General features: G+C 41.4%; 1 protein-coding gene across 1 annotated transcript; it reads left to right on the top strand.

Moving 5' to 3' along the window:
- The first annotated feature begins 2,901 nt into the window (after positions 1-2,901).
- LOC134344864 (alpha-1,4-N-acetylglucosaminyltransferase-like) lies at positions 2,902-20,861 on the top strand. The gene is made up of 3 exons (XM_063044983.1): positions 2,902-3,008; positions 6,793-7,262; positions 19,783-20,861. Exons 2-3 carry the CDS (start codon positions 6,825-6,827, stop codon positions 20,383-20,385), a joined length of 1,041 nt encoding a protein of 346 aa, XP_062901053.1. The 5' UTR covers positions 2,902-3,008; positions 6,793-6,824; the 3' UTR covers positions 20,386-20,861.
- Positions 20,862-26,582: the final 5,721 nt, after the last annotated feature.

The raw sequence follows: 26,582 nt of genomic DNA, 5'->3' as shown, positions 1-26,582 counted from the left end.
AGCCCCAAATGTTCTGAACAAAAAGAAATAATTAAGAAGAATAATCTGAACTCAAACTCTAAGAGGTGAAAAGCTGAGGGGAAAGGTTATTTTTAATATTGTGCCAGAGAAATGTGAGAACTTGTGCCAGAGAAATGTGAGAAATGAAAGACATGAGAATTGATCAGAGTTCTGACAGAGATTGACTGTCCCATTGGGACTGAAGATTTAGAAAGTTATTTTATGTCAATTTTTGCAAAACCAAACAATAAGGCCGACTTGAGGGGCTTCAGGCCTTGTGTTGATCAGGCTTTGGATTTTAACCTGTTAGATGCCATTACTTCCATACAGGTTGTTGGGTTTGTTCAGAAGGGGGGCACCAATGATCTATGATGTTTTCCTGTTGAACTTAAATGGAGAGTGTACCCAGCTAAATAAAATAGAGCAAGATCGTCTTCCAAAGTCCGACTCAGTGAAAAATTAAAATTTGTTGAAAACTGGCATCATCCAGTAATAAGTGGTCCCATTCTTTTGAGATTATCCTTGAAGATTCTGGCCAAGCTTAGAAGGAGACAATGGCGCCTAATGGCAACCCATTTGCTTGCATCTTCGGAAACAGCTCTATGTCCATCTTTAATATCTCTGTTTTTCCCTTTCAGGGTTCTTTTGAAGACCCTGACCTAGAGTTACATGCTGAATACTGTTCTTTGCGGGAATGGGATCCGCTCTCGGGGTTCTACGACTGGCCATTATTCGGCAGGCCAAGGGTACGGCGTAAGAGCTCCGCTCGCCCTCCGAGATTTCGTAGCTCTGGAGATGGGGGGATCAGAGGTCAGCGTCTGGGCAGGAGATCAGTGTGTCATGGAAGATAGAAGATCTAAGGCTGTGTGCCCAGAGACCCGAGACCTTTGGGCACAGAGCTCGGAAAAAGCAACGCAACGGACTTTTAATGTTGGAAAGCAGTGAGTTGTTTATTATGTCTCCCCTCTCGCTGTGAAATGGAGACATCTCTTTCTCCCTCATTAGGGAGAGAGAGAGTCTGTGGTACATCGAATACCGGGTGAATGAACAGTCTTTGGAGGACCGCAAGTCGACATCTTTGCTGTTGCTTTGCTCACGCTTGAGGGTTCGGTGACGGGTGCCGATGCTTTTTTTTCAGTGGAGGGAGGGGAGCTGGGGCTACTTTGGGGTTCTAACATTTAACTGTCATACATTCTTTGGGGCACTCCTCTGTTTTTCATGGATGGTTGCAAAGAAAAAGCATTTTAGGATGTATATTCTATACATTTCTCTGACATTAAATGTACCTTTGACCTATGTAGTGTTTGACGGACACAGTTGTCCTTCACTGTCATCGGAAGGGATTCATTCCAGCAACACCCAGCTTTAATGAAAATATTGTTACTTTAAGTAATTTAATGAAGCAGACCAAGAGGAACCATTAGAGTCCAGCTGCAGTTTTTATTGACCTTTTGAAGGCTTTTGATTCCATCAGCCATAACTTTATCGTTAATGCTTTGGGCCGGATGGGGGTTGGTCTCATTTTGTGGGCCTCATCACAGACCTAAATACAGGTTCCAGTTTTCTTGTCGAGATTGGCAAAGCTGGGACTGACCCATCCTTATTCTAAGGTGAGTAGATCAAGGAGACCCACATTCCCCAATATTATTGAACATAGTTTTGGACATTCTTTTATGTTCATCAGATAGGGATGGGTCTGGTTCTATCCAGCTGTCAATATGTCATGTACAGCTCTAGCCTCTGCTGATGATGTTGCACCTCCAAGAGATTCTCACAAGGGCTTGGTCAGGATCCTCAGTCTTGGAAAACTGAACGAAGACTGGCCTTGAGGTTAATCTCAATAAGACTGATGGACTTTATATGGAATTCAAGGTGAAAACATTCCTATTTAATACTGTCATTTTTAATGGAGATGAGATATCATAGTCCAGGTCATACAGAAAACTATCTTGGTGCTCGGATCAAACCCTGGATTGCATATTCCAGACAAGACTAGATAAATAAACTCAAGGGATGGGGTATGAACATCTCGAGCACTCGGCTCCAATCTACCCAAATGATTGGCATTTTTCAAAAACAGTCTATATGTGATTATCAACGTGAAAAACTTGAAATGCAGGAAATCCGAAATAAAAGAGATAATGCTGGAAATCTTCAACAGGTTTGGCAGCTTTTGTGTAGAGTGGAACAGAGTTAGTGTTTCTGATCAATGACCTTTTATCACTATGGAAACACACACAAAATACTGCAGGAACCAATGTGTCAGGCAGCATCTGTGGAGAGGAGTAACTGGTCTTGCATCACCATTTTCTGCTTTCTCATTCCCAAATCCTGTTTCTGTTTTCCCATTTTCTATTTTCACATTCCCAGTTCTCATTAAATTCTGTTGATTGGAAATGTCTGAGCTGCTAGCAACACCTTATATTCCATCTGGATAGCCTCCAACACAATGGCATGAATATCATTTTCTTCTTCCGGTAAAAAAAATTCTCTCCTCCTCTCCTCTCCTCTTCTTCTATTCTCCACTCCGTCCTCTTTCCTCCTCTCGGCTGCCTATCACATCCTCCTTCCTTTTCTCCTGTGGTCCTCTCTCCTATCATATCAGATTCCTTCCTTTCCAGCCCTTTGTCATTCCTACCTACCTAGTTTCGCTTATCACTTTCTAGCTAGTCTCATTCCCCTCCGCCCACCTTTTTATTCTGGTATCTTCCTTCCTTCCTTTCCAGTCCTGAAGAAGGGTCTCGGGATGAAACATCGACTGTTTATTCATTTCCATAGTTGCGGCCTGACCTGCTGAGTATATCAGCATTTTGTGTCTGTTGCTTTGTTTATGATTTTCCCTTTCCACCATTAGCTGGCTTCACCTCACTTGAGTTACAAGCAGAGCACACTGGGTGTGTCAAACTTGCAATGCAAACAAGATCAAATCTTCAGGTATAAATTCAAACAACTCACAGAACACCCTTTCATTCGCACAAAACAGCGTGAGTGAATCCCATTTAAGACAGGTAGGTACCAACGAATTTTAATGTATTTTCTTTGTAATTATGTCGGGATTTGTTTCAATTTTGGGAAAATGTGTTTCATTTCTCATCAATGATTTCTTTGGATACCATCAACTAGTGAGAAATCTGTGGATAGATTCAAATTTAAATGATTATCTGATCTGTTTTCACAACGATTGGCAAACAAAACATTTTGGCAATCAGGAACAGTGAAATATCAATTTTGAGTGTTGATGCCCAGACATCACAAAAACAAAAAGCACAAGAAAACGTCATTAAGGAAAAAAAGTTTAGTATATTAATATAGCTTTTGTGTTGTTTGGTTTTGCTTTCATTGTGTTTCTCATTAAAAGTATTAAAGAAATTAGAAAGATCAGGAGTATTGAAGTAATACTGATGCAACATTGAATTAAAATTTCAGTCAACACTTTTGTGTTTTGTGGCAGAGATTGGCATTTCTGATGAAAGATCATCCGCCCATAATATTAACTCAGATCCTCTCCCTACACTGCTGCCGTACACACAGTGTATTTGCAACATTCTCTTTCATGTCAGGATTTGAAATACAAATGAAAGCTCTTATTTACTCACTAATAGCAAACTGTGCCTGAAACTTTTGGGGTACAATATTTCAATTTCACTGTTTTGTTGTCTGTTTGTGGCAATGATAGAGCCTGTGAGAAATTCCTTGAGTTACCAATTTGATCTCCACTGTCAGTCATATCTGCTGTAGATCACAGGTAAAGCCAGCATTGATACATCAGTGAAATCTGGTGCTTGCTTTAGCTGCAATTCAGCTGTGGAGGTGCAGCAGATTTGATCTTTCCAACAGGTAATTTTCATTAGAAGAACAAACACATGGGTATGTAAGTAATGTTTGAAATTGTATAGAAAGGGGAGGAGTGTCAGAATGTGCTCAGCTGGAGACTGAGAGTGAATAACATAGATGGTGCCAGTGTTGAGGGCTTGTTATTTGCAGCTGATTTGTCTGAAGGAGGGCAAATATGATGAGCCGACTGGGGACTCGGTGGGCTGAAGACTGTGTTTCCACAAACACAAATCTACAACCCTGTAATGGCCAGAACTGATACCAGAGGGAAAAGTTGCTCATCCAAAATCACTGTTGAGTCCCAAGGCTCAAACATGACCATGTTGTGACCTTGGCCTCTCTCTGAAACTTTTTGTCACTCTCTCTGAGTTGCGCAAGTCCTCAATTCCACTCTCTGTCAGTCATTTCTTCCTTCATTTGAGATGCCAAAATTCACAACTGTTTACAAATCAAAATAAGCTTCCGGGAGTTGGATACCTTGTGTTAACACTGACTCTCATTCACCCACCCCTGTCATTGCTCTCAGACTCCCTGTTTGCTCCGACTTCACTACCCTCTAATCTTTCACTTTCTCTAATGTTTAACATTTACCAGAGTTTTCAGCTTCATTTCCCAAAGCTCCTCATGTCAATAAACTCCAAGACTCTGGCCTCTATTCTTTATAGATCCATTTAATATTGACCACCAATGTGAAATAGTTACTCTTGCTGACTAAACCCTCTCTCAATTCAATGTTAACCACTGAGCAGAGTAACATTTCTACTCAGAGGATTAGAGTTGAGCTGATGGTGAGCTTTGATGGATGAAAGTAAGATGCAAATGACCAATCCCAAAATCATCATCAATTCTACTGGTCTATTTGTTATTTGGTAAGATAACCTTGAATTTACAGAAGTTGAATGGTAGCCCTGAGACATCACCACACACCTCCTCTGGGCCATTACCCTGCCACTAAGCATTTGGCCATTGTCACTGATCTCATTTCTTGAGATCATTCCTCCACAGTGTCATGACTCCCCAACTGTGCATAGTTCAACACATTGTATTTTGCAGTAAAGCTGAAAAATTAGCTCAAAAAACAGAAACATCATACAATCTTCTGATTAGTCATATTATAGGCTGCAAGATGCAACACTGAATTAAATTTACAACTGAACAGTTTTCCAATTGTGGCAGAGCTGGGCATTTCTGATGGAAGGTCATCAGTCCATAACATTAGCTCAGATCCTCTCTCTTCACTGCTGACATACACACAGGGTATTTCCAACATTCTCTTTCCTGACAGATTCCAGTAACTGTTGTGTTCTGTGTCTCCTTGTTCCTGCATGCTTCCCCTCTCCCCATCTCTCTCCTCTCTTTCTACTTACATGTCCTCACTGAGATCAGCTGTGATTAACCAGCCACCAACACCCTCTCGGCTCACATTACCACGGTTCATATAGCTCTGTCTCTGTTGGTCTCCACCCTATCACTATCACTCACTTTGTCCTCTCTACCCCTCACTCGGCTCTGCAACTTGAAACATCTCTATTTTTGATCTTCTCCGAGTTCAATGATTTATTTCAGATTTTCATCATCTGCACTCTTTTGCCTTTCAAGCACCAAACACACACTTCACAGTTAACAAGTCATTTCTTGCCAGTGCAGGTAGGGAGTGGTACTCGAGTTCTCACTAGCATAATATCATGTTTCGCCTTGGTAATCTCATGGGGTGATGGATAGAGACCCAATGCCAGCCATTTGTGGCATCATGACAGCAAATCTTCAGCAGAATTGTCCCTTATGCCATGGCTCAGCTGGAATTTTGTGTGTTATTTTCAGTGTAGTGCTAACTGTGAGAAAGGGTTGTCTTTAAGACACTTTCCTGTCACCTTGGTAAAGTTGAAATGAGAAGGTATTTCCTCTGCACGTGGACTGTCAGCACGATCAACAGATTCAAGATCAAGACAGGATGGCAATTAGTGACTGTTGAAGTCTCTGCCAGTGATGCATCCTGCATCTGGGAGCAGTTCAAGAAAAAATCCACAATGTCATTGCACTCATCACAGTTAATGCACTGACAGAATCAGAGATCACATTTACAATCTTATAATGGACACGGCTGCAACACACACAGAAACATGGACTTGCACAGAAACATGGGCATACACACACACACACACACACACACAACATTACACTGACACAGGCATACACACACACACACACACACACACACACACACAGAAAGAGCGAGAAAGAGAGAGAGAGAAAGGAGAAAGTGGAGAGCGAGAAATAGAGAGAGTGAGCGAGAAGTGTCCATTGCGATTGTGAACAATGGATTGATGATTTGGTTGTGTCATGATCCAATGGATGTGTAATGTCTGAGAGCTGACACCTGGCTTCTGCAAATCAGCAAACAGTTCACTGAACTGGAACTGAGGCACGTTGTCAGCAAAAGGATGATGTCACTGGTGTCCTTTGTGAGAAGAAGACTGCAGTTTCTGGAAGGAGTAGGTCAGATTGAGAGAGGAAGGATCAATATCTTGGCCCCACATATTTTTTTGTGGAAAGTTGTTTCCATTCTCCAATCCATGAACCCCACTCCTACACTTTCTGAAACTTCAAACTAATTTCTTTTATCTCATTGCATCTCTGACAAAGAGTTTTCAACATGGATCTTGAACTCTGTTTCCACAGATGCCGCGTGACGTGCTGGGTGTTTCTGGCGTGGTCTATTTTTATGTTACAAATCCTACTTCTGATAACTTTCATGATTACCTTGTCACTGGGTCCATAACTTCAGAACAGTAAATACTGAACATTCATTGTTTTCCAGTTTCTTTTTAATGTGTTTTGTTAAAGAACAATTGCTGGCATTAATGACGCGATTAATTTGTGTTCCTTTTTTATACATCTAAATATATTTTAGTTCATGTGGTCAATATTGAAAACAGAACATACATCTTTGTTTTGCAGTGACATTTGGCAAAACATCTCAGCTCCACACCATGATGTCCAGGCAGAAAGGATGTTTCTTTGTCTTACTATTTGCAGTTGTAGGTGTGTTGTACAGGTGCTGGGATACGGATGGCTACTATTTCATTCAGAGTTACATTTTTGGAATATCTCTGGTGAAAAACACTTCTGGGATAAATGTTTCTGATCCTCCATTCCCAAACATAGAACCTGGGATTGTGTTTGTGGAGTCGACTGACAACGTAGAGCCAACACCATTAGTGGTGTGTTCAGTGGAGTCTGCTGCTCTAAGAAACCCAGACAAACCAATCTATTACTTCATGAAGGGATTCAGTGGAAACTTGAGCCAGTATCCACAGCCTGAGTACAAAGGAATCCCTTTGCTCTCCTCAGTGAGGAATGTCACCATTCTACCCTTGAATGTCACTGAACTGTTTGAAGACACTCCATTGAAAGGCTGGTACCAAAAGGTAATCAACAGAAATATATGATTTATTTTGGTAAACTCAGTGTTTGACACAAATTAAGTGTTTTTAAATGAATGTAGTGTGTCTGTGGGAATGCTGGGAAATACAATATCCAGATCAGAAATACTGAATGTAGTGAAAGTCATTGCCATATCAACAAACATTTCCTTCCTTATTATGTACTTTTGTACCAGTGTGTTGTTTCTGAGCACGTTACTACAGGCCAGATGTTGGAGGCAGGGCAGACACGCTCATGGACACCAAAGGGAAAGGAAGGTGGTGTATTTTGAGACAAGGCAGTGCTGTACAGAGGAAGGGGACTAAAAATAAATGACTAAAAATTTAAACAGGACACTCTGGGTCTCAACTGCAGACTGAACAGAGATACCTGTACAACAGTCACCTGCCTAACCTGGCTTTAGGTTCTCCAGTGTAGAAAGCACAAGAATCCTGATGCAGTGCACTAAAATTGGTAGAAATACAGATAATTTGTTGTTTGACCTGGAAGGAGTAATTGGGCACATTGAAGATTGATAAGGAACTTCTATAAATAATGATTTCCCTTCTCACATGACCAAAGTGCAGAAATTTTTCCTCTATGTAAAGGTGCTGTGAGATGGAAAAAGATTACTGGTGGGAATAGATGTTAGAGGATAGTAACAGAGATAGGTAAGAAAGGGAGGCGATGTGTGGAAGCCAATAAGTGATAGACGGTGAATAGATATGACCTGTAGGATGGAGGTGGGTAAAGGAACCAGTGTATAGGTGATGGACAGATGAAGGAGGTGAGGGAGTAGAAATTAACTGGGTGATATAGAGATGGAGAATGGGAGACGATTTGGAAAGAAGTTAGTGTGTGTGTATGAGAGGACCTGAGTAGATCTGAGGGGAAAGAGAGGGGCAGGGCCAAGCAAGTTAATTGATCTTGATTAGCTTCCATCTTTCAATTTCCTTTCTTACTCAGTTTTTAACTAGGCTTTTAAGATCAAGGCAAGCAGAACAATTACAAGATGAATAATTAATTAAAAAAATAACATTGGCCTTCAGAGGTCAACCCTCGAAGACACCATTAGTGGCGGGAAGTAACGTCCATCTGCCTTAGCCATTTGGTTTAAGTCTCCCAAACATCAACCATTTCAAACTCCTTTCTTGACAGATCATTAACAGTTACACATAATTCTTCATTTATCTCAGGTGATCTTTTCTGAAAATCTTCTCAGTCATTCCACTTCATCTCACAAAAAAACTTTGCCAACAGCAACGTGTCCTTTCCCCAATGATTTTAATGTATCTGTGGAACATTTTTCTGAGGTTGGATGTGTTAAAAGCTTAAGTTCCTACAAGTGAACATCTCCAATAGCCTGTCCTACCCAACCACGTAGACACCATGACCAAGAGAGCTCAGAAATGTCTATATGAAGAGGCTGTTAAAATTTGGCATACTCCATCAACCATTATGAATTTCTACTGATGCACCAGAGAAAACATTCTATCTAGATGCATAAAGGCTTCACATGGAAACAGCTGTAGATGTGACTGCAGGAAACTGGCCTGAGTTGTGGACACAGCTCAACACATTATGGAAACCAGCCTCCCTTCCATGGACATTGCTATACTTCTCACTGTCTCAGAAAAATAGTTAGCATAATCAAAGCAGTCAGCCCAATATTCACCATTCTACCCTCTCTCCTCATGCAGAAGGTATAAGCCATGAAATCTTGAACCACCAGGCTCAGTGCAAGCTTCTATCTACTGCAATAAGACTATTAAAAGTTTCCTGCATATGACAAGCTAGAGTCTTGACCTCACAAACTACCTCATTATGATCTTTCTCATTATAATTTCCCAGCACTGCACTTTCTCCGTAGCTGTTACACCTTACTCTGTATTGATATTCTTTTACTTTGATATACCTCAATTTCCCCAGCTATGGGTAAAAAGCCCCACTACCTTGTGAGCAACCTTGGGAGAGACAAAGTCTACAGGAGTAAACGAGACAGAAAAGCTGGAGTGGAGGTCCTCAGGCAGCTGGATGTCATTGAACATCCTTCCGGAAGCTCCTGCAGCCAAGCTGATGCCAATCATATTGCTTCATAAGCTTTCCTTTGGACTGCACTGGTGAGGCCGAGAGGGAGATCTTGAAGACTGGGCATCTCAGAATCTGCATACCTTCTGTCCAGGCTTGTGATGATGAGGATCATCACCCGTTGTCCTTCGAGACAGACAGATGCCAACGAACACGCCTCAGTACATTGATAATGTTTTCACCTTCATGTACAGTATGCAAGATTTACTTTTCTCTGTTTATGGTATAGGTCACAAATAAAAAACAATTCCAGTATCATTCGCAATTAAATTTAATGATGCAAGGAAGAAGCCTCATTGAGTGTGGGACTTTAGGCTTCTGTATACTTTTTATAGCTGATCGGTCAATGGTGTTCAGCCTGTATTATACAGCACCACGTGCTGTCGACTCTCGGCACTCTCGTGGTTCCCATTTTACTTACCTCTTAAGGAAGGCCTTACTTTCCTGTAGTGGTCTTAATGCAGGTAGGAACCTCAGATTGGAGCAGGGAGAAGGTCAGAATGAGAATCAGCTTTATTATCACTGACGTATGTTGTGAAATTTGTTTTGTGGCAGCAGTACAGTGCAAGATATCTGATTGCAGAGGAAATGAAGATATTCCGAATACATCGATTTTGGGTCCTCATGCTCTTGTTATCCCCGATGGTAATAATGAGGAAAAGGAAGCATGTCCCAGATGGTGAAGGTCCTTCGTGCTAAAGTGGATTTACAACTGGCTGTGTGTTAGGAAGCAAAGGGTAGAAGTGGAGGGTTACTTCTCTGATTAGATATGTGTGAAAAGGATCGATTCTGGGACTTCTGCTGATTAACAGCAATGACTTTGATGTAAGTATCAGATCAACAGTATGACACGTAAGACTGGAGTGGTCAGGGATATCAGTGATACTGAGGAGGGTTGTCTGAGGCTACAGCAAGTTGTAGATCAGTTGGAAAGTTGGCAGAGTGACTGCAGCTAGAATTCAGTCCTGAAACATTCAAGTGATGCACTTAAAGTTAAAGATTTGTCAAATTGAAACATACAGTGAAATCATTGTGTCAATTCAAATTAATTAGATTTGTGTAGGGGAACACCTACAAAGGGTGCCACGCTTCTGGGACCAACATACCATGCCCACAACTCACCGACCCTAACTGTAAATGGTCATGGGGGAGAGCATACAAATTTCTTACAGACAGCAGCGGAATTTAAACTCCAAATGTTGATTGCAGGAAGCTTATCCTTGAGTGACCAAAGACAACAGCTGTATTGCTTTATTGCTCTCACTTCAGCCTTGTGCATCAGGTGACTTTGTTTTTTCCAACTCAGACTGGTTCAAATGCATGAGTCAAACTTAGGATCCAGACAACCCAATCACAGGCTGTTTACAGTTTCCTTCTGCAATCATGCCATTTTACATAATAAATGACTTTTATCTGAGAATGAACTCAGGTTTTGCAGATCATTAGCAGAAACTCCTTGTGTTCATGTTCATTTGCTCTGCTTAAGCTCTCATGAGAAAGAACCAGTTTACAAAACAGTTCACAAAATAGTGGCTGCAAGGACAATCTCACAAAATGGCTGCGTCCCTTTGTGCAGCCACTTGGCAAGAATAAAGACATCTTCTCTGTCTGTTTCCATAATCCTTGCCTCATTTCTGTTCACTGATTTGTAGATCTTTCTGGCCAACAGTACTCTCATGGTCATACTAAGTTATGACAATGGTAGTATTTCACTTATAATAAAAAACTGTCTTTAGCATCAGGAAGAGAAAAAGAGATGGGGAAATGATGTTTAGCAAGAAAGAAAATTAAGTTAATGCATGAAACATTTCCTTGTCATATATACTACAAGTAAATCTAAAAAAGGAGAGGTATTGGACTCACGTACTTGCTGATGGCTGCAGGTTAGCGTTGATCTGGAAATATGGAGGAATCTACCTGGATACTGACATTATATCGCTGAGGTCTATACCGTTTGCTAACTTTACATGTCCGCAGAGCACAGAAACTCTCAATAATGCGGCACTCGGATTCCATTATAAACACCATACCTTTTTGTGGAATTGCATCGAAGATTTTGGGGCCCATTACAATGGAGTTATTTGGGGTCACCAAGGTCCTCAACTGATTACCCGTGTGCCGAAGAGATGGTGCAATATTAATAAACTAGCCACCTTCATTGCCAAGGAATGCAATGGCATCTCTATATAGATCACAAATCATTTCTATCCAATCCCATATCAAGCATGGCAGAGATACTTTGCTCCCTGGAAAAAAGAGCATACAGAATGGGCCTTTTCTGATACGTATGGAGTACAAATCTGGAACTTTATGAATAAATAGAAGAAAAGCAAAGTTGTTGCTGGAAGTGGATCATTACTTGAACATTTTTTCCAGTTGCATTGTCCAACTACATACAAAAACTTAATTCAATCCAGCAATAGTAGATCCTGATTTAGGACCTGATATTGCACAATGAGTGACATAATTAACTTGGCAGATTTTCCAAACTTGAAAGATTGTCCGAAGAGCAGTTTGCATGTAGTGTGTGAAAATAATGAGAAATTCAAAGTTCTCTACACCATCTGGTCAGAGATACTGAGTGCAGTGAAAGTCCCAGTGACATTGATAGAGGTTCCTTACATTGTGTTGACCAATTTGAAAGCCAGTGTGAATTTTTGTAGGCCATCGTATTTTTATGTAGGCTCTAACTTTTGATTCATGTAATTTCTAACTTTAATTTTTAACATTAATGTAGAATTTAGTTGCCATACAAGCATTGATCATCTCATGTGATTGATCATCATTGATCATCTCACGTGGGCTCTGGTGGATCTTCCAGTAATATCTGTCTTCCTTGTTCACCTCCACGTTTCTTCAAGGCCTAATTGGATCAGAGTATCACATTGCATCTTACCTTGTCGATTTAGAACATAGAACATTGAAATAAAACAATACAGCACAATATATGTCATTTGGCCCCAATGTTGTTCCAATCCCTTAACCTACTTGAAGAACAATTTAACCCTTCCCTCCCACATAGTCCTTCATTTTTCTTTCCTTGATGTGCCTACTAAGATTCTCTTAAATATCCTTAATATATCTGCCTCTACCACCACACCCAGCAGTGTGTCCAATATATATGCCATTTTCTGTATAGAGAACCTGCCTCTAACTTTCAACCATATACTTTCCGCCCAGTACGTTAAAGTTATGTCCCCTCGTACTGGCCGTGTCCACCCTGAGCAAAAGTCCCTGGCTGTCTATTTGATTGATGCCTCTTATCATCTTGTACAACTCTTATCAAGTCAATTCTCATTCTCCTTCTGTCCAAAGAGAAAAGACCTAACTCACTCAAGCTATTCCCATAAGACATCTTTTAACAATCCTGGCATCATTGTGATGAATCTCACCTCCAAACTTCCTTTCATATCTTTCCAATAATGAGGCAAACAGAAATGAACACAATACTCCAAGTGCTGGCAAAGCAGACCTTTACAGACCTGCAACATTACCTCCCAACTTTTGAAATTAACCCGTGAGTAATGAAGAGCAATACACCATACGCCTTCTCGACAACACGATCAACCTGTGATGCAACTTTGAGGGATCTATGGACTTGGGTCCCAAGCTCCTTTTGTTCATCCTCACTGTTAGGAATCCTGTCATTAATCCTGTATTCTGCCTTTTCAAGTTTGACTTCCCAAACTGAATCACTTCACACGGCTGTCAGTGAGTCGTGGTGGTATGTAAGAGTTGGATTTGGAACTGCTACTTTTCAATGAATGTGTTGATCAACTGGATTAAGTAAATGAAGGGTTTGTTGCCAAGTTTGTGGCACAGGTTCTGTTGAGGAAGCAGAAGCCTTGGATAGATTGAGGAGAAGGGACAAAGAAGTGGCAGGTGGAATACGGTGAAGGGAAGTGCAGACTTGCTGGGCTAATGATGTCATCTGGAAATTCACTAACCCACATTTTCACATCCTTACCCAAGTCATTCATAAAAATCACCAAGATCCCTAGGAACACACGGGGCAGATTGTGCTCCATCAACCACTGCCCTTCGCATTCTGTGCACAAGCCAATTTTCAATCCACACAGTCAGCTTTCTCTGAAGCCATTACTTCTGATTTTCTGAATTACCCTACCATGGAACACCTTGTCAAGGTCCTTACTAAAATATACGTACATCACATCCACTGCTCTGCCTTCATCAATGTTTGTCACATCCTCAAATAATTCAATCAGGCATGTGAGGCACATACAAATTTTATACTCTCAAATGTCACTTTTGAAGGCCTCCCACTTAACAAGTACACATTTGCCAGAAAACAGCCTGTCCCAATCCTCACTTGCCAGATCCTTTCTGATATCATCAAAAGTGGTTTTTCATCAATTTAGAAATCTCAACCCACGAATCAGAACTATCTTTTTCTTTGATCATTATAATCAGTAGATGTAAAGTGTTTCCCTATACAAACCTCTGTCACCTGCCCTTTCTCATATTTAATAGTGGATCAAGTATCATATACTCTCTCATTAGAATTAATTAAGGAAACTTTCTGAACTCATTTGACACACTCTATCCCATCCAGTCAATAAATGGAAAGATAGAATCTATCCTGACTGTGCATTGTGTGACATTTTCTCTGACTGTTAACAGCACCCCTCTCCCTTAATCCACCCGACCACTCTCTGTCACACCTAAAGCAACGGAACCCTGGAATATTGAGCTGCTAATCCTGTCCCTCCTGATCCAAATCTCACAATAGCTACAATATCATAATTCCATGTGTTGATCCACACCTTGAGATCTTCTGCCTTTTCTACAAAATGTCTTCCATTGAAATATACACAGCTCAGGACATTCGTTGCACCATGCTCAACCTTTTGATTTTTGACATTTCCTGAAGTCTTAACACCATCTGTCTCCATTACCTCTGTTCTGGCACTCTGGTTCTCATCCCCCGTGCAGCACTAGCGAACTTTCCCGCTCAGGTATTAGTCCCCCTCGAGTGCCTACCCACATCCGATAAGAGTAGCATTCAACTCTCCTGAATGAGATCTCAACTGTACTAACTGAACAAATATAAAGAAGTCAAAACAATAAATAAACTTTGGTTAAAAAAACTATGTGCAGCCTTTCACTTTCTCTGACTAAAACCTCCCCTTGTTGAGCCCTTAAAGAGCTAAAGCCTCAAAACCCCATTCAAACACTGTCCATTCCAATGATGGCCACTCCTCTTCCCCCACTTTATTTTCATTTGTTCCTGCCAATTAATCCCAATCAGTGATTGCCCATTGCTCAAAACATCAATCTGCTGCAAGTTGCTGCCTTATGTACTCGTATACAGATGCAATATACATGGTTAATTTAGTTTTGCTTGGACCACCCGTAGCTTATAGGCCTTGCCCGACAAGTGTGATCTGTGTTCTGTCCACTTTTACAAGAAAATATCCTCTGCCCTTCACCCATCCTTTGTAGGATTGATAGAATAGCAACCTATAGTGTTGTTCAGCTTATCAACTTTGTTCTCGGGGAAAATGGAGCATGGCCGGGACTAATTTGTTAATATTTGGAGTGGTACATCCTGTTAGCGAGAAATGCAGGTTAGTGTTTCATATCATACACCTTAATCTACAATCAAAGTCTCAGTCTCATTCCGGTTGCTTCTTTTAAACAAACATGTTAGAGCTATAAATAAACCTTCATATGTCATTTCTAAAGGGGACCCAATCATTTCCAATCAATCCCCTGGTCCATTACCCGATCTCCAAAACAGAGAATGGTGGCACATTTTCATTCAGAAATTGGTGTTCTCTGTCTGTAATGGGTTGTTCTCTCTCTTTTTTCAACAATTCTCTTAATTCCAGCAGGTTCAAGAACTGAACTCACTAAAAAAACAAATCAAAACCTCCTAAACACTAGTCCCCCTGTAAGGGGTTTCTTCTTTTATGTTACTGCTAAGGCTAATGAAAATGGCTTCTTTGTTTTGTTAACTGCTCAGAAAGTGCTTTTCTTTCGCAGCTTGTTTGGGTTATATTACTGATAAGAGCATTGTATTCATTTGTTAACCAATTAGGATAGATGTTATTCTTTCTTGTGTGTCTGTAAGCTATTGTTTCGCAGGCTTTGGGGCTGACGGAGATGGGGACAGAGAGAGGAGGCACAATGCTGTAAGCTGGGTGGCGGGACAGACCCCGAGTGGGAGTCCGAGGCTCAGGGCCTTTGGTGAGGAGAGGAGACAAAGACAGACTCGTGTGGAGCGTTTGGTTGACCACCGTGGTTGGTCCCTGGCGGCAGGTCGAGTGGGTCGGAGGGGATCGAATGGTGGAAAGAAGACTCCGCTAATTGAGCTCCAACTGTGTGCATGAAGAGGTTAAACTTTGATAAGTTTGGCAGCTTTTACTTTCCTTTTATATTTTACCTCTATTAATTACATAGTTCCAGTAAGATCTACAAAGCCTAATCATTTAATTGCATATGGTGTATTGTCTGTTAATTTGGCGGGGTGGGGTACATCACACAGCATCCACACAAACTTGATTACCCAGTTTGGCGGGGCTGAAGGCTGCCCCCCCTAGACGAAAGCGAGCTGAGCGAGCCTGAGGCTTACCGGGGGCTACACCCCTATCTACACAATATCCATGTCCCTCCTTCTTCCTCACATCCATTGCCTATCCAAACAACTCTTAAAAGCCTCCAATGTATTTGCCTCACAAATACGAGGCATCCACCACCCTCTGAATAAAAAATGTACCCGTCACATCCCCCTCGAACCAACCCCCTCTCACCTTCAGTGCATGCCATTTGGTATGAGAACATTTCTACCTTGGGAAACAGATATTGGGAAACATCTACACGAGGAAATCTGCAGATGCTGGAAATCCAAGCAACACACACAAAATGCTCTCTTTTTTCTCCCTCTGTCCCTCTCACTATATCTTCCTATGATGCTCCCCTCCCCCTTTCTTTCTCCCTAGACCTCCCATCCCCTGATCCTCTCCCTTCTCCAGCCTGGTATCCCTTTTGCCAATCAACTTTCCAGCTCTTGGCTCCATCCCTTCCCCCTCCTGGCTTCTCCTATCATTTCCGATCTGCCACTCCCCCTCCCACTTTCAAATCTCTTACTATCTCTTCTTTCAGTTAGTTCTGACAAAGGGTCTCGGCCCGAAACATCGACTGTACCTCTTCCTATAGATGCTGCCTGGCCTGCTGCGTTCACCAGCATTTTGTGTGTTTTGTTGGGAAACATCTCAATGGATGGGCAAGTGAGTGTAGTTATTCCCTTTTGTTCAAGTGTCTGATGGTTGAGGCCAAATGGCCTGTTTCAGTACTGTGCCTTCTATGTTCTATCTTCACATTTAACTCAGTACAGTATTCTTTCCTTTGGAGTTGTAAAGCACCTGCTTTACTGTACGGTTCTTTCTCTCCAGTTCCTGAGCTCTGCGGCTGATGGGGAATTTGGTCCTCCTGTCTGACTCCCAACATTTAACAAGTTTCTTTCATTATCTTACAGGGAAATGTGTTCCATTCTCACTGTCAATCTGCACCAGCATGGCCCACCTGGGGATAATCTCACTCACTAATATTTTTGCAGCTCTGTTCATGGAAAAGTCACACATTATGAAAGTCACTCTCCACTTTCTATCTACTGATTAACAAAAACTGAATAAAACTTCTTATGTCTGTCAGGAATGATGGGTCCATTGAAGTCTCAGGATCCTAGTGGCTGTTCCATATTTACTTTGGAACTAATGGCATTATAATCACTAGATGCAAAATGTTTCCCTGCACAAACTTTTGTCACCTACTCTGTAGCAGATCAAGTATTGCACACTCCCTCATTGGACTTTTACATTTTAATTGAGAAGAATTTCCTGACCACATGTGACAAATTTTATTTCATCTACTCACTTTACAATATGCGAGCCCCTGTCACTGCATGGAAAGTTAGGAATCACCTAGTATAACAACCTTATGCTTCTTGCAACAGTCCGCAATCTCTACATATTTTTTCCCTGAAATCCTACAGCCTGTTGGGTTGTCTGTAAAGTGGCCCCATTAATGAGGTCAGACCTTTCTTGTTGGTTAGTTCTCCCTATAACGGCTCACTAGTCAAGTTCTCCAGTCTGTCCTGACAGAGCACTGCCATGACATTTTCCCTGACTATTAACGACACCCCTCCTCCTTTAATCCCACCTGCTCCGTCAACGGAACCGGAACCCCGGAATATTGAACTGCCAGTTCTGCCCTTCCTGCAGCCAATTCTCACTAGTGGCTGCAATGTCACAATTCCAGGTTGATCCATGCTCTGAGCTTACCCACCCGTTCTACGATTGAAATACACACAGCTCAGGACACAAGTTGCACCATGCTCAACCTTTTAATTCCTGACTCTGTCTGAGGTCTTACCAACATCGGTCTCCACAACCTCTCCACTAACTGTTCTGACACTTTGGTTCCCATCCCCCTGAAACTCTAGTTTAAACCTTCATGCTAGGATATTAGTGCCCCTCCAGTTCAGGTGCAAACTGTTCATTCTGTACAGGTCCCCCCTTATCTGGAGGAGAGCCGAATGATCCAAATATTTTATGTCCTCTCTGCTACATCAACTCCTCAGCCACATGTTCAACTGTACAACCTTCCTAGTTCTTTCCTCACTAGCACATGGCACAGGTAACAATTCTGAGGTCACAACCATGGAGGTCCTGCCCTTTAAGCTCCCACCTAATGTCCTGAACTCTCTGTGCAGAACCTCATCAATTGTCCCAGCCAAGTCATTGCTACCTACGTGGACCACATTGTCTGGGTGTTCACCCTCCCACTTAAGAATGCTGAGGACTCAACCCAAGATATTCCAGACCCTGGCACCCAGGAGGCAATGTACCATGCTGGATCTCGTTATCGCCAACAGAACCACCTATCCATTCCCTTAACTAATAAATCCCCTATTACCACAGCACACCTCTTCTCCCCTTTTCCCTTTTGAGGTAGACTCAATACCATAGACCGAACTGCTGAGATTTTCCTCTGTTAGGCCATCCCGCCCCCCCCGAACAATATTCAAATTAATAAACTGTTGTTGAGGTAGATGGCCACAGGGGTACCCTGCATTTGTTCCTAACTCATTTTCCCTTCCTAACTCTTACCCAGTTTCCTGTGCCAAGCACTTTGGTTAATACTACCTCTCTATATGTCCCATCTATCACACCTTCAGCCTCCCAAAAATCTGTCATTCACCCAGTTCCAGCTCGAACTCCGTAACACAGATTTTTAGAGGCCGCAGCTGGATACACTTCGCACAGTTGTCGTAGTCAGGGACACTGGAGATCTCCCTGCTTTCTCACCTCCTGCAAGATAAGCATTCAATAACCTGCCTGGTACCTCTACTGTTCTAACTGAACAGATGTAAAGAAGGGAAGGAAAAATAACTTTAACTAGAGCTTGTATTTTTGCCTTCTCTGATTAAAGCCTCTCTTCACTGAAGCCTGGAAGATTTCTCTAACTCTGTCCACTCCAAAGATGTCTGCTGAACATGCTCCTGCATTCTTTTAATTTGCTCTTGCTAATCAATACCAGACACTGATCGGTCACTGGTCAGAGCTCAAATTAGCTGCGGTGATCCACTGCTGCCTTTTTCTACTTGGTCAGTGGACCTGGTTGAAATCTCTTCCTCTCAAACTTCTGATGTACGAATGGTCACTGGTCAATATTCCCAAATGCTAAATAGTCGCTGGTCAGAGCTCCAAGATAGAGGTAACATATCAATTGTCAATGAGACTGAACCAGATTGACAGGGGGCAACAAATATTTTTGTTGACTTTAGTGTTTTGGATAATCCATCGATGGACAATGGTGGGAATAAAAATGATTTTAATAGTGTTATTGGGGAAAACATCTATCTTTTGACATGTAATCGGTGAAGGTGCTTTGGACATCTACGACATCTTTCAAATTGATGGACAGTCTTTACATTGGACACTCTGATGACAAAATTTAAGAAGTATTTTGTCCCAAGTAAAAACATCACGTTTGAATAAGAAGTTATTTTTCTGTGAACAGAAGCAAGCTTTGACCAATACTTAGCTGAGCTTCCCACACTGAGTAAGTCCTGTGAGTTTGGAGAGTTGAGAGACTCACTAGTTGGAGACAAAATAGTTTGTGGAATGGCAGATGATGTTCTCAGAGAAAGCTTGCTCCATGACAAAGATTTGATGCTGGAAAAAGCCATGAGTATGTGTAGGGCGGTGGAGACCATGAGCACGAGCTAAGGAGCTATTCAGTGCAGAAAAAAACTGCAAGATGTGGAAACAGAGGGGCACAGCACAAGACATTTCAGTTGGAACTAATGCAAAGACCCACTGATCATATAGATGTAGAGACAGAGAAATGATGTTTAGCAGGAAAGGAAATTAATGTAATGCATGAAACTTCTCCTTGTCATTTATACTACAGGTAAATCCAAAAAAGGAGAGGTATTGGACTCACGTACTTGCTGATGGCTGCAGGTTAGCGTTGATCTGGAAATATGGAGGAATCTACCTGGATACTGACATTATATCACTGAGGTCTATACCGTTTGGAAACTTTACATGTCCAGAGAGCCCAGGAACTCTCAATAATGCGGCACTCGGTTTCCATTATAAGCACCATACCTTTTTATGGAATTGCATGGAAGATTTTGTGGCCTGTTACAATGGAGATATTTGGGGTCAACAGGGTCCTCGACTGATTACCCGTATGCTGAAGAGATGGTGCAACATTAATAATCTAGCCACCTTCATTGGCAAGGAGTGCAATGGCATCTCTATATGGATCACAAATCGTTTCTATCCAATCCCATATCCAGCATGGGGGAGGTATTATGTTCACTGGGAAAAAGAGCATATAGAACGGGCCTTTTCAGATTCGTATGGTGTGCATGTCTGGAACTTTATGAATAAACAGAAGAAAAACATAGTTGTTGCTGGAAGTGGATCATTACTTGAACATTTTTTCCAGTTACATTGTCCAACTACATACAAAAACTTAATTCAATCCAGCAATAGTAGATCCTGATTTAAGAACTGATATTGCACAATGAGTGACATAATTAACAGCAGATTTTCCAAACATGACAGATTGTTCGAATAGCAGTTTGCATGCAGTGTGTGAAAATAATGGGTAATTCAAAGTTCTCTACACCATCTGGTCAAACGTACTGATTGCAGTGAAAGTCTCAGCGACATTGATGAAGATTACTTATATATTGTTGAACTATTTGAAAACCAGTGTGAGTTTCTGTAGGACATCTGTTTATTTTTACTATGGATTGTAATTTTTGATTAATGTAACTTCTAAATTTAATTTGTAACATTATTGTACAATTTAATTGCCATACAAGCATTAATCATCTCCTACAGCCTCTGGTGGATCTTCCAGTAACATCTGTCTTCCTTGTTCACCTCCATGTTTCCTCAAGGCCTAGTTGGATCAGGGTGTCACATTGTATCATACCTTGTTGATTTAGAACATAGAACATTGAAATAAAACTATAGAACACAATTTAGGCCATTTGGCCCAAATGTTGTTTCAATCATTTAACCTTCTTGAAGAACAATCTAACCCTTCCCTCCCACATAGTCCTTCATTTTTCTTTCCTCCATGTGCCTATCTAAAATTCCCTTAAATGTCCTTAATGTATCTGCCTCTACCACCACACCCTGCAGTGTGTTCAATGCATCTGCCACTTTCTATATAGAAAACTTGCCTCTGACTTGCCCCCAATATATTAAAGAAATGCCCCCTTGTACTGACCATATCCACCCTGAGCAAAAGTCTCTGGATGTCTACTTGATCTATGCCTCTTAACTTTCTTGTCCAACTCTATCAAGTCACCTCTCTTTCGCTATCTGTTCAAAGAAAAGAGCTCTAACTCACTCAACCTATCCTCATAAGACATGTTTTCTAATTCTGGCATCATCGTGGTAAATCTCCCCTCCACCCTCCCTAAAGCTTTCATGTACTTCTGATAATGCGGCGAGCAGGACTGAACACAATACTCCAAGTGCTGGCAAAACAGACCTTAATAGACCTGCAACATTACCTCCCGGCTTTTGAAATCAACCCCTGAATAATGAAGACCGACACACCATACGCCTTCTCAACAACCCAAGTTCCTTTTGTTCTTCCTTACTGTCAGGCATACTGCCATTAATGCTGTGTTCTGCTTTTCAAGTTTGTCCTTCCAAAATGAATGACTTCACACAGTTACCAGTGATGAGTGGTGGTGTGATGTAAGAGTTGGATTTGGAACTGCTAGCTTTGAATTAATGTTTTGATCAACTGGATTATGTAAATGAAGGGTTTGTTGCCAAGTTTGTGTCAGGAAGCTGTTGAGGAAGCAGAAGCCTTGGAAAGATTGAGGAGAAGGGACAAAGAAGTGGCAGATGGAATATAGTGAAGGGAAGTGCAGACTTGCTGGGCTAATGATGTCATCTGGAAATTCACTAACCCACATTTTCACATCCTTACCCAAGTCATTCATAAAAATCACCAAGACCCCTGTGGAACACACTGGGCGGATTGTGCTCCATCAAACACTGCCCTTCGCATTCTGTGCACAAGCCAATTTTCAATCAACACAGTCAGCTTTCTCTGGAGCCATTACTTCTGATTTTCTGAATTACCCTACCATGGAACACTGTCAAAGTCCTTATTAAAATCTATATACATCACATCCACTGCTCTGCCTTCATCAATGTTTTGTCACATCCTCAAATAATTCATTCAGGCTTGTGAGGCACATACAAACTTTATACTTTCAAATGTCACTTTTGAAGGCCTCTCACTTAACAAGTACACATTTGCCAAAAAACAGCCTGTCCCAATCCTCACTTAAAGATCCTTTCTGATATCATCAAAGCTGGCTTTTCATCAATTTAGATATTTCAACCCACTGACCAGAACTATCTTTTTCCATTGTTACTTTGATCATTATGATTAGATTATGAAGACACGCAGTCCTCTTTTATTGTCATTTAGTAATGCATGCATTAAGAAATGATACAATATTTCCTCCGGTGTTATATCACAAAACACAGGACAGACCAAGACAGAAAAAACTGACAAAACAACATAATTATAACATATAGTTACCACAGTGCAACAACACCATAACTTGATGAAGAAGTCCATGAGCACAGTAAAAAGTTCGAAGTCTCTCAAATGTCCCACATCTCACACAGACAGGAGAAGGAAGAAAAACTCTCCCTGCCATGCCGACCACGGTCCATCTCTGAGTCATCCGAAAACTTCGAGCCTCCGAATCAGCTCTCCGACACCAAGTACTGAGTACCATATCTGTCCGAACGATTCGACCTCAATCTTGGTCGCCAACAGCAGGCAAAGCCGGAGATTTTGAGGCCTTCCCTCCAGAAGATTCCTGACCACGCAGTAACGACAGCAGCGAACAAGCGTTTCAGAAATTTGTCCAGATGTTCCTTTGTGCTTTCAAGTCCACCTCTATCAAATCAGAATTGTCCACGGCCCCTATTTAATGGATACGATATCATTTTTCACCGGAGAGCTGCGCACGCGCCGCACACTGCTCTCTCTCTCTCTCCTCCCGTCAGGATCACTAGATGTAAACTTCTGTCACCTGCTCTGTCTCATCCTTAATAGTGGATCAAGTATCACACACTCTCTCTCACTGGGCTTTCTACATACTAATTAAGGAAACTTTCCTGAACACATTTGACACACTCTATCCCATCTAGTCCGTTTACAGTATAGGGGACTCAGTCAATACATGGCAAGATAGAATCTAACCTGATTGTGTACTGTCGTGACATTTTGCTGACTATTAACACCACCACTCATCCTTTAATCCATCCAACCCCTCTCTGTCACACCTAAAGCAACAGAACCCTGGAATATTGAGCTGCCAATCCTGCCCCGCCAGAATCAGATCTCACAATGGCTACAATATCATAATTCCATGAGTTGATCCTGTCACGTACCCCATGACGGGGATTAAGAAACCAGCAGAAATAGAAACCACTTTGGAGTCTCGTATTGCTATAAACTACTACTATTTATTAGTAACTACGCAATACAGTAATATAAACAAAGATAAATCAAACAGCTTAGCAATGATTATATATAAAAATAAGTGTGGAATGTATATGTATGAAAACCAAGCTTCTTTAAGTCCAGGGGTAAAAAGATACAGTCTTACGATGTTGAGTAAAGTTCAGTTCAGTTCAGTTCGTGGTATTTAGTTGAATAGTGATGGGGAGAGAGAGAGAGAGAGAGAGAGAGTTGAGTCTTCAGGTGAGCTGATGCCCTCGATCTTCTCGTTGTCCTCCGAAATCCTTTACAAGTCACCGACTGTGACTTTAAGCAGGGGGACCGGTCTTCTGTGCTGGAGCTATCACCCCGGCAAGGGTGGACACATAGACAACTCCCCACCAGTCAACCCCTTCTTCACCGCTGGAATAGCAATTTGGATCAATCCGCCTGATCGATCCTCCAAAACCCACTTTCTCTGAAGGCACAACAATGCTCATTCAGTGTCCAGATCATGTGTCTGAGGTCTGTATCATCTGACCTCCCATTTATTTCACCAGGCTGAGCATCACCTATCATTCAAAGAGTCCCTTCTTCCTTTGTCTGCGAAGAAATGCACAAGCAGGCAACAAGTCCTTGAAAATAACATCAACAATCTGCCTTTGGTCACCGTAGCAACTTTCGAGCTGCTCGGTGCTGTCTCCAACTCCAAACTCAGTAAAAATCCAAAATTACTTCCAATACCTTAAAGTGACAGTCCAACCGTTAATCTTCGTCTCTCTCTCTCTCTCCTTTCCAAACAAACCGTCAATGATGAATGTCTCTCTCTGTCTCTCTTCAAACAGTTAATAGGGGCACTCCTGGATCCCCTCGCACTCCCCTTCCTCAGGAAAAAAATTGTCGAAGATGACTTTTTTTAAAATGTCCATCACAGGGTTTTAAACAATACAGGGAAAAAACATCAGATAATAAAGCAAAAATGGTTACAGTTTTCAACTTAACATCGGGATAAGCAATCAGCTATGATGTTATCAGTACCTTTAACATGTTTGGTTATCAAATCAAATTTCTGCAATACTAGACTCCAATTTAACAACCTTCTATTTTTATCTTTCATTTTATTTAAAAATACCAGCAGATTGTGATCTGTGCAAATCACAAGAGGTCTTTGAGCAGGACAAATATAAACCTCAAAGTGTTGTAGGGCCAGAATAAGTGCCAATAACTCTTTTTCAACTGTGGAATAATTTTTCTGGTGCTCATTAAATTCCTTTGAGAAATAAGCTACTGGATGTTTAATATCATCCGCACCCTTCTGTAGTAGTACAGCCCCAGCAGCTTCATCACTAGCATCTGTGGCTTCGAGAAATCCGGTGCTTTGAGCACAGGATGGTTTTCAACCGTTCAAATGCCTCCTGGCAAAGGTCATTCCATGCAAACCTTTCACTCTTCCCTAAGAGCTCTGTTAGGGGGAAAGCAATGTCAGAAAAGTTCTTACAGAATTTTCTATAGTACCCCACCATCCCTAAAAAACTTCTCAAAGCTTTCTTGCTATTTGGAACAGGAACTTCAGCAATCACTTGAACCTTGGCCTGTACAGGAGCTAGCTGGCCTTGTCCCAACACATACCTCAGATATGTGACTGTGGCATGGCCAAATTCACTTTTAGCGAGGTTCACAGTAGGATTGGCATTGTAAAACCTGTCAAACCGTTTTTCTACAACTGCAATATGCTCTTCCCACGTGTCATTCCAGATCACTAAATCATTGATATAAACCCCTGTGCTTTCTAACCCTCCAATCACAGAATTGATTATTCTTTGACATGTTTCTAGAGGATTTTTCATCCCGAAGTGTAAAACATTGTATTCATACAGTCTAGACGGTATCAGAAATGCTGTTATCTCTTTAGCCCTCTCTGTTAAAGGAACACCCCGGTATCCTTTTAACAAGTCAATCTTAATAAGGTATTTAGCCTTCCCCACTCTATCTATACAGTCATCCATTCTCTTTCTTTGTTCTTTTCTGTTTCTAATTCCTTGTTCAACCCTTTTACTTTCCTCAAAGTTCACTCTGTGAAGATGCCATTTCATAAGCTGGGCTAAATTCATAATGACGTGATGCACTGAACCTGTGCACCATTTCAAAACACCAATTAGTCCTTTTACTTGTTTTTTTTGGTTTTAGGTCCAACTAGTGGACCTTATCAGTAATATTTTCCAAAACAATGGAATTCTGATATTTTGGTGAGTCTAGATTCAGTGGGCAAACATGCCTTTCCAGTCCATTATCAGATTTCACAACACCATTTTGTTCTACAATAATTCTCCTAGCTGCAATTCTAGTGAACAAGTGTCTTATTTTGACTCGACCATTTTGTAAACTTTCCTTGGCAAAGTCACAAAGCTTACTAATTCCCTTCCAGAGGTCTCTGAGTAGGGTCAAAGGTCCTTTTGGCTTGTAACTGAACACAGGTTCCAACAAATTACCCTTCACTGCCTTCTGAATCGAAACTCCACCACTAAACAAGAAGAGGGGAACCCCCTCATTCCAGTTTTCCTCATTTCTCACACAATGACGTCCACCTAAAGGCATACTGTAAGCCATGTTTAAAATTTCAGCCTTGTAACCTTCCAGATCCACCACGTGACTCGCAGGCACTGTGGCTGGTCTGCACTTCCTCATCAACATCCCATCTTTAAGGTGACTTCCCACTGACTCTCTCTGAACCTCCTCTCCTGTGAGAGCCATCTCCCTTAAAGTCACCATTCCAGAATCTCACTTCTGTTCCTCGATACATTTCTTTCTCAATAAAGACAAACCTTTCTTATGCACCTTACCCTTATCAGTTGCATTTCCCTCTATGTCCTGCCGAAATCTAGAAGGTAGAAAAGCCTGTGATACATCATAATAATTTAAATCTTTGGTTTTTCTATCACAGGTCTCAATAGCAACTTTGTTCATCAGCTGAATTGCTGAAACACTCTTATCTTGGAGAGCTGTCAACATGCCTCCATTGTTTATCAAACTCAGTACCATCATCAGGCGGATCAGAATCATGTATACTTTATGAAAAAGACCAATTAAACTACTCATCTGATTACGACCTATACACCAACTTGTATCCATAGCAACTTCCACTCCAAAACCACAACAACACTTCTTCCTCTCCATAACTTCACTCTGAATAACAGCATGATCTTGCA

Source organism: Mobula hypostoma, chromosome 4, assembly GCF_963921235.1.
Source record: "Mobula hypostoma chromosome 4, sMobHyp1.1, whole genome shotgun sequence".
Lineage (NCBI taxonomy): Eukaryota > Metazoa > Chordata > Chondrichthyes > Myliobatiformes > Myliobatidae > Mobula > Mobula hypostoma.
This window is presented reverse-complemented; position numbering and strand designations above follow the sequence as displayed.